This window comes from Tachypleus tridentatus, chromosome 6 (assembly GCF_004210375.1).
Source record: "Tachypleus tridentatus isolate NWPU-2018 chromosome 6, ASM421037v1, whole genome shotgun sequence".
Lineage (NCBI taxonomy): Eukaryota > Metazoa > Arthropoda > Merostomata > Xiphosura > Limulidae > Tachypleus > Tachypleus tridentatus.
In genome coordinates this window covers 125,519,915-125,535,956 of record NC_134830.1, presented here as the reverse complement: position 1 = coordinate 125,535,956, position 16,042 = coordinate 125,519,915, and the positions used below count along the sequence as shown (strand labels likewise).

The 16,042-nt window shown below is 31.9% G+C and overlaps 1 protein-coding gene and 1 long non-coding RNA gene across 2 annotated transcripts in view; both read right to left on the bottom strand.

The window, feature by feature from the left end:
• Window positions 1-6,202: 6,202 nt before the first annotated feature.
• On the bottom strand, window positions 6,203-13,047 carry LOC143253596 (uncharacterized). Its single transcript, XR_013029725.1, has 3 exons — window positions 12,966-13,047; window positions 10,975-11,018; window positions 6,203-10,261 (listed from the first exon to the last, which is right to left on the bottom strand). It is a non-coding gene; the product is annotated as an uncharacterized LOC143253596 (long non-coding RNA).
• A 375-nt stretch (window positions 13,048-13,422) lies between these two features.
• Window positions 13,423-16,042, bottom strand: part of LOC143251716 (uncharacterized) — a 40,293-nt gene continuing 37,673 nt past the window's right edge. The window contains exons 6-7 of the mRNA XM_076502960.1: window positions 14,512-14,647; window positions 13,423-13,543 (exon numbers count right to left, since the gene is read on the bottom strand). Coding sequence (XP_076359075.1) covers window positions 13,423-13,543; window positions 14,512-14,647 — 257 coding nt within the window. The remainder of the gene's footprint in view (window positions 13,544-14,511; window positions 14,648-16,042) is intronic.

Sequence of the window (16,042 nt, the reverse complement as noted above, 5' to 3'; positions counted from 1 at the left end):
AACAACGTTTCGACCTTCTTCGGTCATCGTCAGGTTCACAAAGAAAGAAAGAGGTAACTGACCGATAGCTGACCACATGTTTGAAGGGGATTATGTAACTGAACTGAGTGTAGGAATGTAGAGGGCATGCTTAAATGTTTGAATATATTTTTTAATATAGGTATAAAGGTGTTCCTTTGTATTGGTTTATTTTGGGCTTGAATTGTTGTATAAGTAAGGCTTCTTTAATTTTGTGTTTATTTATGTTTGTTTCTTTATTTAGTATTTGAGTGTTTTCTATGATTATGTTGTGTTTATTTGATTTGCAGTGTTCGAAAACGTGTGGAGGTGACTTTTTGTGTTCTTTGAATCTGGTTTCCATTTTTCTACTTGTTTCTCCAATATAGAAGTCGTGGCAGTTATCACATTGTATTTTATAAATAATGTTGGTGTGGAGTTTGTCAGTGTAGTTTTCACAGAGTATAGACCTTAGTTTGGTGCCTTGTTTTTGAATAAATTTGGTGTTAACTGGAATGTCATATTTTGTTATTAGTTTTTGCGAAATGTTGGTTATTTTTCTGCTGATGTCGGGAATATATGGTATGCAGTAGTATTTGGTTTCGTAATTTTTTTAATTCATGGGATATATTTACTTTTGTTAGTTGATTTTGCTTTCTGTCTAGGTGTGTGCGTATAATGTTTTCTTTGGTTTGTGGAGGAAACTTATTGATGTTGATGAAATATTGTTTTATTTTGTTTAATCCATCGTTAATTTTATCTGGTGAGCATAGTTTTATGGCTGTGTTTATTTGGTTTCTTAGTGTGTTGAGTTTTTGTTTTGTTTCATGTGCTGAATCCCAAAGAATGTATAGTCCAGCATGGGTGATTTTTTAGTGGATTTCTGTTTTAAATTGTGTATCGGTTCTTGTAATTTTGAGGTTAAGAAATGATATTTGATTACTTTCTTCCTGTTCACATGTGAGGTTAATGTTGGGATGTATAGAGTTAATGTGATTGAAAAAATTCAGTGTGTGTTCTGTAGATCTGAATCCCGCAACCGTGTCTACATATCTGTACCAGTATAGTGGTGGATGTAATGCTGCGTTAATTGCTTTTGTTTCAACTTGTGTCATAAGCTTGGGCAACCAAGCTTAGGCCATTTGTTTGTATATAGTTGTAGTTGTTGAACATGAAGTTTGTCTTCATCGTGGTGAATTCTATGAAGGTTGCTAATTGGTTGCTGGGAATGTCCGTTGATGGGTTAGGGTCTCGGATACAGAGTTCTAAGGCTATCTTGCAGGCTGCAGCTGTTGGGACTTCTGTAAAGAGGGATATAACATCGAAACTGGCCATTAAGGCTTTATTTTTAAGTTGATTAAGATTAGACTTGAAATTAAAAGAGTCTTTGATAAATAAGCTGGCTGATGTTACATATTTGAAGAATGTCCATGCTATGTATTTACCAAGATTGTAATTAAACGATTCATATGTGGACATTATTGGTGGTAATGGACAATCTGGTTTATGAGGTTTGGGGATGCCGTATATTTGTGGTGTGCGTGAGTCGGTCTTGCGTAGGTAGGAATAAAGTATTTGTGAAATTGTGTTGGCTTTTTTCATTTTCAGCTGTATTTTGTTTAGTTGTGTTTCGTATGTCTTTGTTAGATTTGTGTGTATTGGTTTAAATTTGTTTGTGTCTGATAGGATGTTCTTCATTTTTTGGATGTATTCATTCGTGTTCATTATGACTATAGCGTTTCCTTTATCTGCTTTTATAATTTTTATGGTTTTGTCTTGTTTTAGGCTTTTAATGGAATTAATGTCTCTTTTTGTAAGATTGTTTTTTAGCTTTTTGTTTTGTGAAATTATGTTGATGGTTTTGTGAGAAAATTCTTTGAAAAACTCGTTTAAGATGTTGTTCTTAAGTGTTTCTGGAAAATATAAATTTTTAATTTTTTCTGGGAAGTTTGGCTGTTGGATGTCAGTAAAATTGTCGAAATTGTCTTCTTTCTGTTTGTTGTTTTCAGTTGTTTTCGATTTCTGTAGAAAGTATCACAAGTCTCCTGGCTAGGTCTTCTAAACATGTTTTAATTTCTAAGGTCGGAATGTACCTAGGTCCTATGTTCATATTTACTTTGGAATTTTATGTACCTTAGAATTCTGTATAAATCTAAAAGTTTACGTCCCTTCCACTTTTCTAATCCAAAAATATAACAGTGATATCTGAAGCATTAAACTTGCCCACCGCTAGTACAGCGGTAAGTCTACGGATTTACAACGCTGCAGTCAGGGGTTCGATTGCCCTCAGTGGACTCAGCAGATAGTTTGATGTGGCTTTTCTATGAGAAAAACCCACACACATATTAAATTAACAGTCCTGTCTATGGTATTAATGCAGAAACCGAATTACATAGTTATGTACGCGAAAAAACAACTATTGAATTGTGGTTGATAAAATAACATTTTAAATCTAAAGAAACACAATCAAAATGGGTTTTTTTTCATAATAAAAGATGCAAGATTGTTCACTGATAAAAAGAAAAAAAGTAACTCGAGCCCAAGTTTGAATCTCGAAAACCAAGAATTGCAGAATCTAAGATATTCCCGTACTCACAAATTGATATTCTTCATGTTCGCTATCGTGGAGAGGGCGCTGGAATTTGTCTCTCTGTCACCAAACGGTAATCTAACAGTCAGAAAACTACCTACGAACGCTTAAAGACGGTTTTCGGTTTAGTACATATATTAGTAAATTTTTAAACCTGTAAAAAATAGTGAGAACTTCCACTTTATCGCAAAACGTCACCAACCCATGCCCTGATGATGATTATTCTAAATAAAGTAAGTTTCACGTTCAATAAAATATATTTTCAGCTTAAGACTCAATTTATTTTGAGGTCCACGTTTCGAAAGCGCATGAATTATGGAGTTTTTATTATTTTATATCAATACTTCTTGAACCAACGAGTTTTTCTGATATCGTGAATAGTTTTAAATTAAAAGATAATAATAAAACAGTTTAGTTTGTCAGAAAATTTGAATTGTGTAATATTCAAGATACTTTTCTACACACAGTAAGTTTTTTATTATTATTATTTAACTAGTAGTTCTAAACCTTCTTTGGCAGCTCTAATCATGCATCTCAAGTGAAAGGGTAGGGCTACCAATCAGTTATATTTAGCCTAATTCTATTGTAACACGGTCTTTAGGGTTTGATGAAGGACGTCTGCACGAAACGTTGTCAAATTAAACTGGAAAAAGTTTTCATTTAGATTTATTTTTTTATTGTCATTTATCCAAGTTTTGAAGCAAGATAAGAATTAGGGTTCTGAATAAATTGAGAAATAAAAATGTTATACCATGGAGGCTAGGCCTAAGAAATGTTTATATAAATTCGAAATAAGTGTACATTTTTCATTCGTGAAAAACAGTAAGGGATTAGATAAAGAATGTATTATGTCTAATACTAATGTCGTATAAGAAGTATAATTGTAATATTAAACAATGTTGTATTGTAAGGTATTATTGGACTAATTTGTTATTGGTTGATTTAATGCCATGTGATGTTACGTCATCGGTGAAAAGTTAGGTTTCATGTGTTCACTATCACTGAAGAACTTTATGGAGAATTTTATTAAAAACTCACTACCTGTTGGTAAGTGCCAGTTTTATTTCTCTTGTAAAATAGTAGCCAGAACTGGTCCATCGGTTTATCAGAAAACGTATGAAAATTATTGAATATGGTATTGTTTCAACCGTCTCTTATTCCGATTGAATTGCGCATGCTTATCACGTGAAAAGAATGAAACACGTTAGGGCTATAAAAATATTTACCAAAAAAAAAAAAAAGATTACTATTTCTTCATTAAAATATAACGAGTGAATATATAATCCATTATAATTCTTAGATAATTTAATAGATCTTTTGCAAACAATTCTATTTTAAAACACTGTTTTAACTTTAATTATGGATGGTTTTGTGTCCCGTACTATACTTACATTTTTCATAATAAATATTAAAAACACGACAATACCTTAAAATATCTTTAATATGAATGATTTGGAATTTCCTTAAATTTCATCATCAGCGTTAATATCTCCAAAATAAAGTTCGTAATATTTGAACTACAAAAAACAACATTAGCACTGAGCGAGTTTTCGTATTTAATCGTAAGTTTAGAAAGAATGGATTTAAACGGTAACAATATAATGAAATGTACGATAAAAAGAGCGTCATACATGTTTAATAAATAGCATTGTTGAGATAAACTATTATAGAGAAAGGCTTAAATATAAGTATAAACACTGTATCTTGAACGTCTAAAAAACCTAACTTATTGTCTTCTAACATCTTACATGTAAGATTTATTCATGGATCTTATGAGTTTGGGTATTCTAAAAAACTTCTTGGTGTGATCAGTGTTATGAAAGGGTAGAAAAGAACCAACTAACCTTCTATATAATACTGGTTTGTGACAGTATCAATTATTCAACCATCGATGTTCGTTTCGTAATAATTCTGTTTGTTTTGGAATTTCGCACAAAGCTAATAATTCATCGGCAAGGTCGGATCTAGAAGCGATCTTAACGCCACCACGTCTATCCGGTCATAAAGTGATTGTTCATGATTACCAATGTAAGAAGCTGTTCGAAATTTTGTTGATATGATTGCACGTCATTTTTGGTATGAGATAACTGCTTAATAATACAGGCCTGCGAATTTAAACTTCATAAAAGTTGTTTTAGTTTTAATAACGGATTTTCCATAATTCAGCTACGCAGGTTTCGAAAATATTATTTTTTCCTCCCACGTAAGAACTTTTTACAAATCGGGAGGGGAGAAACTTTACTTAGATCAAATTATTATTTCGTTTATCACAGTGAACTTTTATTATTATTATTATCATGTTCACTATGTTTGGGTTCTAGAACGATCGATAATATGATAATGTCGCAATTGGTCTAGAGAAATCTATAGCCGGTGGTTGTAACATTTCAAGCGTAACAAAATGTGACCCGATTACAATATTACATATGACGTTTCGTGAAACATCTGTGCGTGAAAAATGGATATCACTTTCGGATTCAACCTATAGGAATTAGTGTAGCATATGTACAAATTTCAAGACAGTAAAGTCAATTCAAGCCTGCGTAATTATTTTAATTGTTTATTTCAAGTGGGATATTAGTGGATAAAGATTGGTCATAACGAATTGGTCTCCATTGGGATAATTTAATATTTCTTGAGCAAATGAAAAGAATCTTTAATACCACAGTAAAATAAATTAGGATATTTCTTGTTATTTTTAAATCTATTTTTACCTGATGGATGTTTCGTATACATGCACGTATAATATGAAATATGCGTCACCTTTCTTTCGTTTCCTGTTGTCATTAAATGATTTTTTTTTCAAGCGTATCATTTCTTTTTGTTATCATTCAATCTTACAGAAATAATACACTTTGTTTTAAACCTCATAATTATCCACTCAAAATGAAATATTTGATTAAATTCCCTGTTTGATATTTAAACATTGTATTATGTTACCTAAACTATCTAGAGCTTATAATGTACACACAATATTTAACAAAAAAGTGCTAAGGATGCTTAATAGATGGCGATTTAGTCTTTAGTTTTTATTTAAGTAACAAAGAGCGATCGATTTTATCATTTTATTCGTCTTCTCATGGTAATTTTTTTTCCATAATAAGGTTTTCTTCATAATGTGCTTGGTAGTATTACCTTTATCTGCTAATAATATATTTTGGTAAATTTCAAATGTTATGTATAGTTATAGTTACTATGTATAGTTATTAAGTGAAATAACAAACGAGGTCACAGTATTTCTAAATGTTTTAGCTGTAAAGGTATGGTTTTATATCAGTAACAATTTGAATACACATAACACGTCTGCCAAAGAAGCGTGAAAAATATACGGAACAGTTCTGTAATAGTAGAACCACTTTCGACGAAGATACGACTCCAGAATACCAATAATTCTAACAGGATTTTGTTAGCTCGTTTCTTATTAACATAGCGTTTTTGCATTACGAGTCCTCAGATTTATTAAAGCTTGCATAATAGTCTCATAATGATCTTCCCATCAAAGCAGAATTATAGGAAAAGGTTTTTCTTCAGATAAACTAAAAAGTAAAAGTACTTGGTTTTCTTTTGTAGAAGTCGTTTAATCCTTTGCATAGTATTCTCTAAACATAACTCCCGTTCAGAAAAAACAACAACAGCGTTTATTCAAATATTCAAGTTCTACAATAATGTTATTGTTAATTAATTAAAAACAGTTAATTGACTTCCATCTCTAGCTGAGACGTGGTATATAACACCTGTAATTACACCAAGACGTCGTCACTTATCTTTCAATGCAAATTGAATACGAGTCTTTCGAATGAAATAAAATATTATAGGACGAAAGTTATTTTGAAAATTTAATCACGAGATACTTATATAACTAATGGAAGGGAGGCATTACTTAAATTTTAAGACCTTTAAAATATCAAGGGATTTTAAAGTACTTATAATCAAGCAAAAAAAATGTCTACTAATTTCATAACATGAATTTTGGATTATATTAAATTTATATTTACAAACTGATACAATTTCTGAACAATGAATATTGGTAGGTAATTTGAAATTAAAACAAAAAATAAAGTAACACAAAATAATCTACATAGGAGAAATGTTCCCATAATATCCGACAGATGGTGAATCAACATGATTTTATTCAAATAATAGCGATTCAACATTTTTATTTTTGTAAAACTGTTAAGTCTTTTTGGATACTACCCTAAGATTAAATTATGAAATAAATACTTTATCTTTTAATGTGTAGAAAAATTAGCCGGATAAAAAGTTAGAATTATTTGACTAAACACTTCTCACCATGTCGTAATAAGCTGTATTTTTTCAAGATGTTTGTTTTAAAGAGGGAAAAAACGTTCTTTATTCGTCATCAAAACAAGTCAGGAATATTTATCAAGAAAGTTCCACAATTTTTACTCGTTAAAAGACAACTTGACATAAAAATCATAAAACGACAAAAATATTTCTAAAAGTTTAGCCCTATAATTGGTACTAATACCAAAATATTAGGGTATGCAAGTAAAGGTATAAAACACTTCGCTTCCTTTCCACTAAAACTTTCTTCTAATTGCATAAAAATTTTTCATAAAATTAAAAGTTTCTTTTTTATATTAAATATGCTCCTAACAAAGGCTTTGAGAGTGGGTAAACGTAAGCAGAGATTAAATATTTTATCTGTAAATAAACTTATTCTCGAATCACTGATGTACACATAGTGGATAATCCCTCCAGTTCCTGAGGCCATAGGACAAATGGACACTTCGCATTTTTCTGATTCTGAATTTAATTGAGGGAATGAAATAACGCGAAACCGACAATAAACAACAACTCCAAAAATTAATTATTAAAGCTTTAAAAATGCGTTCAGTTTCCTCAATTATTACGAAGTTCGGTTCATGGGGAAGTTTTGAAATCAACTTCGCTTCCAAAACTCTTGTAATATATTTCACTTTCTCTGTTATAACTCACTCAAGTATTTAACTTTGAGTGAAAGTTCGTAGATGGCTGTTGTTCAGCATAAAATTGGCAGTAACAGTTGTGACTTTCAATTGTTTCAGTTTTGGCTTAAGACTGAAATTTTTGAAAATCGCTGTTGGTCTAATTATATTTATAGATACATTTTACAACTTAATCCAATTATAGAGATTATAACATTTATTTCATCCGTAAAACTTCCTTGTAAAGATTATTTTAAAATGCTAAATCATTCCGAACTTAGGCCAAACAAATACCTTGCATACTATTTCTTATGCATACAAAAAAAAAAGTTTCACAAAATGTAATTGACATTTCACAATATGAATTTTAATATCGTAACTTTTACAGTTTTTGTCGGGAATTATCGCCTGCTCCTACACACCTGTCCTCTATCGGTAAGCTTCTAAAACTGTGATAATTCCTCTACCTCAACGTCTAGTTTGATTACTTGGAATATTTTTTTCCCATAAGAATTACTTTTACTACTAAAAAATGATAAATTCGGAATCAAATTTGAACGGGGTGGGGGTGGAGTAAAAAAAAACATTACAAATATCTAACATGATACGTATTGAACGGATTTCTTGGCAAACGTGCTTCATTGTTTGTTTAGAATTAAACACGCGTACATAATGGGCTATCTGTGTTCTACCCACCAGAGGTATCGAAACCCGATTTTGGCGGTGAGAATTCGCAGACATACTGCTGTGCTACTAGAGGGCCAACATACTTTAACTAGCTTAGTGTTTTTGTTGGCTTGTTTTTTTTTTTGCGACGACAGTAAATCGATCTAACATTCTGTTACATTTCGTTTATTTATTGTAAAGTCTGTAAAAGGAATACACTACCAGTAAACGTTTAGTTTTGTTAACTTCGGTATAGTACCGTCATTGGTTGAATCCCCAAAGTAACAACTCTAAATACGCCCTAGAATATTTTCCTGTTCTTTATTAGAACAAAACATCACTAGGTTCACCAGAGAAACATGACAATGATACATCTACAATCTCCAAAACTATCTATATCTGCACGTATTATAACTAGAGTTGCACATGTTCATAAATGTCTCTGCTCTTATTAATAACAAACGAAGAAAGTAGAATTGCGTATCCGTACAGACCAGAGTTTAATTTTAAGATTAAAACCCTATAATCATGAAGGTCCATTATTTGGTCCACCGAAGAGCATTTGAAGTAGAGAGGCAGCCGTTTTTACAGCATTTTGTTTTTCAATTTTACACTATTACCCACAAGGGTACTTACTGTAAAGGGCAGCACTAAAATGAATAAAGACAAATGGAAACATTCCCTTGTGTCTAATGTACTTACTAAGTGCTACTTGTATTCCCACGGAATTTTCGTGTTAAAATATCTGTTCCAAACAGCATGACCTACAAATATGATATCAAGTAGGTATTATTTGAGTTTACCCCTCTGTATAATCAAACCGACGGTTAACGATTAGATGCCTCCTCCTCTTGTGGAGCCTAAGAAATTGAAATCAGGGTTAACATGGTGATAACTTAAGACTAACTAACACACAGTTCTAAAACAAAATTATCTTGCACTGAATACAATTAAAGATCTGCAATTTAACTGGTTTGTAACCCGTCACGTGATAAGACTTGGCACATAATGTTTGTTTTTTTTTGTATAATTACAAAATAATTTTCACCCAAAAATTATCTCATCTGATCTATATTGTATTTAAATAGTGGAATAATTCCTTGTTATATATAATTATAATCTTGAAGTGTGATATTAGCACAAAACATTCTTGAATATATATGTATATAAATGTTTCACCTTAGGTACAATACCATTTCACACACATACAAAGTTAACTAAACCTAATTTTAGACCTTGAGAAATAGGCCTAACATAGGGATGGTATGAATATAAAATTAAATTAACTGATAAAACTATTGTAAGAGATCGGTATAGTACAGAATACCCTTGGCACAGTCAGTGATATAACATAAGCACTTAAGTAAATCCCTTCATGCACAACTGCAAACTGTTTCTAATTTTGTGAGTCGCCATTTAAAACATAAACTATTACCTGTTTTAGTCTTACGCACCTATAATGAAGTTGTAAGAAACGAATAATCGTGTTTTTTGTTGTTGTTTTTTACAGTGACAGACACGTGAATTAACAGACTAACGTAAGTTTTTGTATCTTAAAATGTAACTTATAACATGTTTTTAAAACTTTTAGTTTACTGAATGTTTAGTGGAGCACAGTACATATTTATAATAATAATACAATTATCAATGATTATAGCTACCTCATCATAACTTTTGTTTCGTTTTAAAACATAACGTCACGAAACTTGTAAACTATTTATCAACCTCGTTTCGTAGGCAAAAATATATAATCGTACTAAGTTTTCTGGTGCAAAAGTCCAAATAACTATTTAAGCCGTGTATTCTTAACGGACATGTGTATACCGTAAAAATTCAAAAGCATGCACACGGGAAAGTCTATATCCAATACACCATACAAATATAAAAAGTCACTTCACTTGAACGCACATAAATGCAGTAACAATCAACAATAGCTACAAGGGCACGAATTTTAATGAACATGGCTAACAAATAGGGTTAATTTCGCGGATTTTTCACGATTTTCAATCACTGGAACACAGAGAAATTTCTACAGTCCCATCATGTAGACAGGCTCAAAGCCCGTAGCTTCAGTTTCACCCTAAAAAAAAAAAAAAGATGAAAAATAAATAAAATGCAACTGTAGAACAACAAGAGCTTGTGTGTGTTATTGTTTTCTTATAGCAAAGCCATATTGGGTTATCTATTGAGTCCACTGAGCGGAATAAGCACTTGTACAGGATAAAAACGCTTCCCATATCCAAACTGTTATCAATAAAGCGCCATCTGGTGGGCCACATATTAATGTATAAACAGCGCCCTCTGTAGAATTATGTTTTGCAATTACATTAAAAAGTAATTTAACAAGCAGCGAACCTTAAAGAGATGTATGTTTGGTCACACATCAGTTTACATTAACCTGGTGAAGAAAAACGAATTCGTCCTTGCATATAGTAAAATTAATACGTTAATATTGTTATTGTTGGTTTATTTTAAGTGCAACAATACTAAATAAGCAATCTACGCTATGCCCACCACGGATATCGAAGCCTGGTTTTTAGAGTTATACGTCTTCAGACTTGTCGATGAGCCACTAGGGAGGTTATATTCTTATAAAATGGGCCTCACAGAATAACAGTTTTTCGTTTATTGTGCAAACATAATTTTGCTTTAAATCCAGGTTTACCGCTTTTCCTTCAGTATCTACTGCAAAGAAAAGAAATAATAAGATTCAGAAATTTAAAAATAAAAGTAAAAAAAAAAACGCATTAAAACATATAACAAAAACTTGACACACACAAAAACAAAACTCACCTTATCATTAGGATTATCAGACGACCACCCTTGCATAGCGCCCCCTATAATTTATCAAAAAAGTGTCAATTTTTGAAGAAACACTTTGTATATACTAAACTTGGGGCCATCTAAGCATTGTCACGAATGAACAGTGATAATTATAATATAAATAATTAATCATTCGTGTCAGAAGTAAAGATGTAATTTCTGGAAGTTAAATAACGATTAAAATTGAAGGTAATTATATCTGTCTTTTTTTTTAAGATTACTAAAGTATTCTGTGCTGTATAAAATGATCAAAACAAATATATTTCAACTTTTCCTTTCTAAAATTCATCAACTGATGGCACGACAAAAAATTGAAATATTTTTTTCAATTTCTGTGTTGCATGATCACGTATATAATACATTAATACAATAAATAAACTTTAAAACACCAAAATATAATTTTTAATTAGATACTCAACGTTTTGCTTTACAGTTTCTTCAGCAGCCTTCACTAAAACACAAACCGAAACTTCAAATGATGCAAAAGTCTACCAATAAATTTCTTTTCATTTATTATTTTTTCATTGTCTAAAATCACTCCAGTAGTTCCTAAACAATGCGTTACCTTAAAATTCAGTTCGCACTTCAAGCAAATTATGACAACCTTAAATAAATTATCTGCTCAAAATTTCCACACTAAAATGTATTTTTTTAAAATTCTTTAAACCTAAATCTTGTTTGTTTGGTTTTAAGCCTCAGAAAAAAATCAATCAGAAAATTAGTTTTCAAGCATCGAATATATATGTTTACATTTAAAGGAAGCTTTATAAATATGTTTTTAAATTTTACACAAAACTACACGAGGGCTATCTGCGCTAGACCTCCCTAATTTGGCAGAGTAAGACTAGAGGGCAGGCAGCTAGTCATCACCACCCACCGCCGACTCTTGAGCTACTCTTTTACGAACGAATAGTGGGATTTACCGTCACATGTAACGCTCCTACAGCTAAAAGGGCAAGCATGTGTGGTGTGACGGGAATTCGAACCATCGCCCCTCAGATTAGGAGTCAAGCGTACTAACCACCTGGACATGTTGGGCCAGTTTTTGTAAAACCAGTATTTATTTTTTAACGATTCAGGAAAAAGTCAAAGGTAAAATGTGTGAAATAAATCTCTAAAATTTAGTGGTATTATAAAGAAAGTGGCTGTAAGTCATAAAATCTTATGGTGCATATAATACAATGCATTAATTTACATTTAATGACAAATCCAGTGTGCTGTTGGTAGTGGTACGACAAATATGATATTAGGTTATATCTACAGAAATATTTACTACAAGTCTAAAGAGGTTATAATTACCTTTTACTAGTTAGGCCAGTATTGTATTCAGTTTTGAGCTCTTTACCTTATGAAATACATTGAATCATTGGAAAGGGTTCAGAGGAGAGTTGCTGGAATGGAAGGGTTGTTATATGAAGAGAAGCTGAAATCTATGGAATTGTTTTTTTTTTAAGAACTGGGGGTGTGATTGAGATGTTTAAGATTGTAAAGGGAATTGATAGTGTTGATGAGTTATCTTTTATACTTAACAGTGAGAACAGTAGGACTAGATGACAAATATAAATGTTGACAGTAGGGGTCATCTTCAGCTAAAACAGTTTTATTTTTATAATAGGATGGTTGGTCTTTGAAATGGGTTGCCTTTGGATGTTGTAAAGATAGTAAGTTTAATAGATAGCTCGATAAGTATATATATGGTAAAGGCTGTCTTTGAGGTTCTTGTTTATAGAGAACAAATTCTTCCAATTTAAAAAATGGAGCAGTCGAGATGAACTAATAGGCCCCTGTTGTTCCAAAGCGTGATGATATCAAACAACTTTATTTATAACTCTCATCAGACCAATAATAATCGACCAAAGTTACCGTGTTGTTTTTCTTATTTCTGGTGTTCGTTTCTATACTTTATATATATATATTTCCTCAGAAACATCTTCAAGTGTCACTTCTATCATTAAACTCACCGTTGGTGTTCAAGGAAGTCATTTCTTTCGATTCGTCAGCCTCGGGGTTGCCTAGCATCTGATCACGCTTCTTTCTGTATTGTATAATAAGAAACAAAGCATGATGAAACGCCTTAAACAATACTGCGAATCTTCAATTTAAAAACATTGGTGGAGGTAGTTTCTCTTAATGTTTAAAATTATTTTTATTCAGCTAAAACAGGTAAATGAAGTGAACATCAAACATGAGTTTACTGTAAATATTTTTTTTTTCTTTTATCCCCGAACCAGTAGTGAGTTTAAAGTAAGTAGATCAAGTGGTCATCAAACTAGTTCATGCATGTCGCTAACTGCTGTGGTGTTTATCATGAAGTTTTGAACGTGATATGTATTTAACACACCTACAGTTTCAGAACATAATTTTAAGTTTTAGATTTTTTAATAACTAAAAATGGCCTAACTTGACCTGTTATTGCTTTTAGCCTAAAATACGCAACGAACTATCTTGTTTCTGTCTACCGCGGAGAATCGAGCCCAGAATTTCTTTTAAGGTTGGACGCTCGTAAACGTACCACAGACCAACCGGTGCATCATTCGTTCTGGTAAAGCATACGTACTAAATATACAATGCTATGTTTTTAATTTCGTCAATTTAATATAACTAGTTTCGTGTGATATCAAAGCCTACTAGGGGCGCAATTTCTGACGTTTTGTTGTGTGATCAGACCTTATTCTCAAAACGCTAGTCATGAAAAAACAGAGATCGATTTTTAGGAAAACAAGAATAGCTTTCAATTCTGTGGCTTAAGCTGGCTGAACTTCGTAATAAGATTTTTTTTTTTACAATACAAATGACCAAATAGTACTCAATATCCCCAGACGATAATTTCAGTTAAGACTTACTTAAAACATTCAGTATTGTGTTGTATGTTATTAAGCACAAAGCTACACAGAGAACTATCTTTGCAATGTCCACCACGGGTATTGAAACCCGGTTTTTATCGGTATAAGTCCGCAGACATACCGCTGGGCCACTGAGAGACTCAAGTACTCTGAGATATGTGTTTTCTGTATCTTTCTTTTGGTACGTGCGACGAATATTTAAAAGAAAAAATAGTCATGAAAACTGACACTAGCGCTACCTGTCGTTCAAAGTTAAGTTATACTTACGTGATATTGTACACCATACAACAACTGACTTATTTAACAAAAAAAAATATAAGTTTAGAAAACTTCGTTAAAAACTTTAGAAAAATTATGAGCATTAGTTTGGGATGTGGGTAAATTTTTGTTTCCATTTTTAAAAGTGATATTCCTGTCACTTTTTAAGAGTATAGAAAAAAGAGAGAAAAATAAATGCATCGTTTTCAAAAATTTAAACTCTGAAAAAGCGCCAAAGAACATGAAAGTGCTGTTAACAGCTCTTATCGAGTGAACTAGTTCCACGGAGATTTTGAAGATTTATTGATTTATCTGATACTTTAGTTCGTTTATTTTCTCTCTCATTCATGCTAGCTAAAAGGGAACTTTTAAACATTAACATAGGAAAAAAAACAAAAAAACTTGCCTCCATTTGAAGAGATGGAAAATCCCGCAAGCTAAAGCAAACAGTACCAAGACAGCCGCCAGCACGCTAAGGACTATGGGAAGAATACTTCCTTCACCAAAGCGGAGACTCATGGGATCTGTTTGTTCCACCGGATCTACACTCGAAATCATTGCAATGTAGCGGTTATGTATGATTAAACGTCAAACTATTTTTATGAGACAAGGAAATGATGTATAATCAAAACAACTATATTATTAAAACACGAAAATATACCCAGATAACATTTTTATACTATATTAGCCTCCTAGAGTGGCACAGATACCCCAGTGTGTATCTTTGTGCTTAATTCAAAACAACAACAATATTCTAATTAACAAGCTGTTAGAAAATTTAGTCATATCTGTGTATATTTCTAGTTTAAACACATGGGCTATGGTTTGTCTGCCCTGGGTATCGAACGCAGGTTTCTAGCAGTGTGAGTTCACAGACGTGCTACTGTGCCACTAGGGGGATATTGTATACCTCACCTGTGTATGTTACTGGCTGACATCCGTAACAGCTCTTCGAAATTACGACATTTAATTCCGTTGTAAATATTTTTATGCATTGTTGAATATATTTTAAATACATTAAACACTGAATTTCTAAAACAGAAAGAAATTACTCTTTCTCTTAATTGAATTATTTATTTTTAACTTCATTTTAAAGTTTCATCCTTAAGCATTACTTTGTTTAGTATGTAGGAATGGGCCGAGAAAAATAATAGCTGCCACACACAATCTATTACTCTACGATGCTTACAAATTACTGCTAAAGTTGTGTTATGGCCTTATTTGAGTATCTAATTGTCGTTGTCGAGTGTTTTATAGTTTGTACAATAGTAATATTGTTCTGTGTTTTTACCACACATACTCTGTGGAGAACAAATAAAAAGGAAAAGTACTATTTGTCAGTAAGTTCAGTTTACAAGAATATGTTTTTTACATCTTTCGTAATTATTTCATTTCGTGTCGCTAGATGGCAGGACAAATTGTTCTTATATAACGAAAGTTTGTGAGTTTTCATAGCTCAAATATATATTCCAAAACAATTTCTGTAAAAATAAAGAAAGAAAGAAGACGATAATACAAATTAATATTCAAGGTACCAAGAAGATCGATTATCTGTACAAGAAGTAATGCCTGAGTTTAAAAACATCACTTTCTTAATGATCAAAACAGTACATTATATAGCAATCTACTTTTCTTCAAATTTTCACTGTGATCGAGCCTGGCAGCTGTGATATGATACTTCATGGCATGGAATCTAATATGATGTCTTCCCAATTAATTGACACGACCCTAGCATATGGTGAAGTCACCTGTATGCACGTGCAGTGAGTAAGGGTGAAGTTGGAAGGCATGGATTCTGTCAATATCCCCTTAACGTCGATCCAGTGTAACAGGACAGTTGTACTGGCCCTCATTGTCATTCAAAATCAGATCAACTGACGAAACATATAATATTAATGATATATATTACCATTGAATTATAAAAATAAAACAAATGT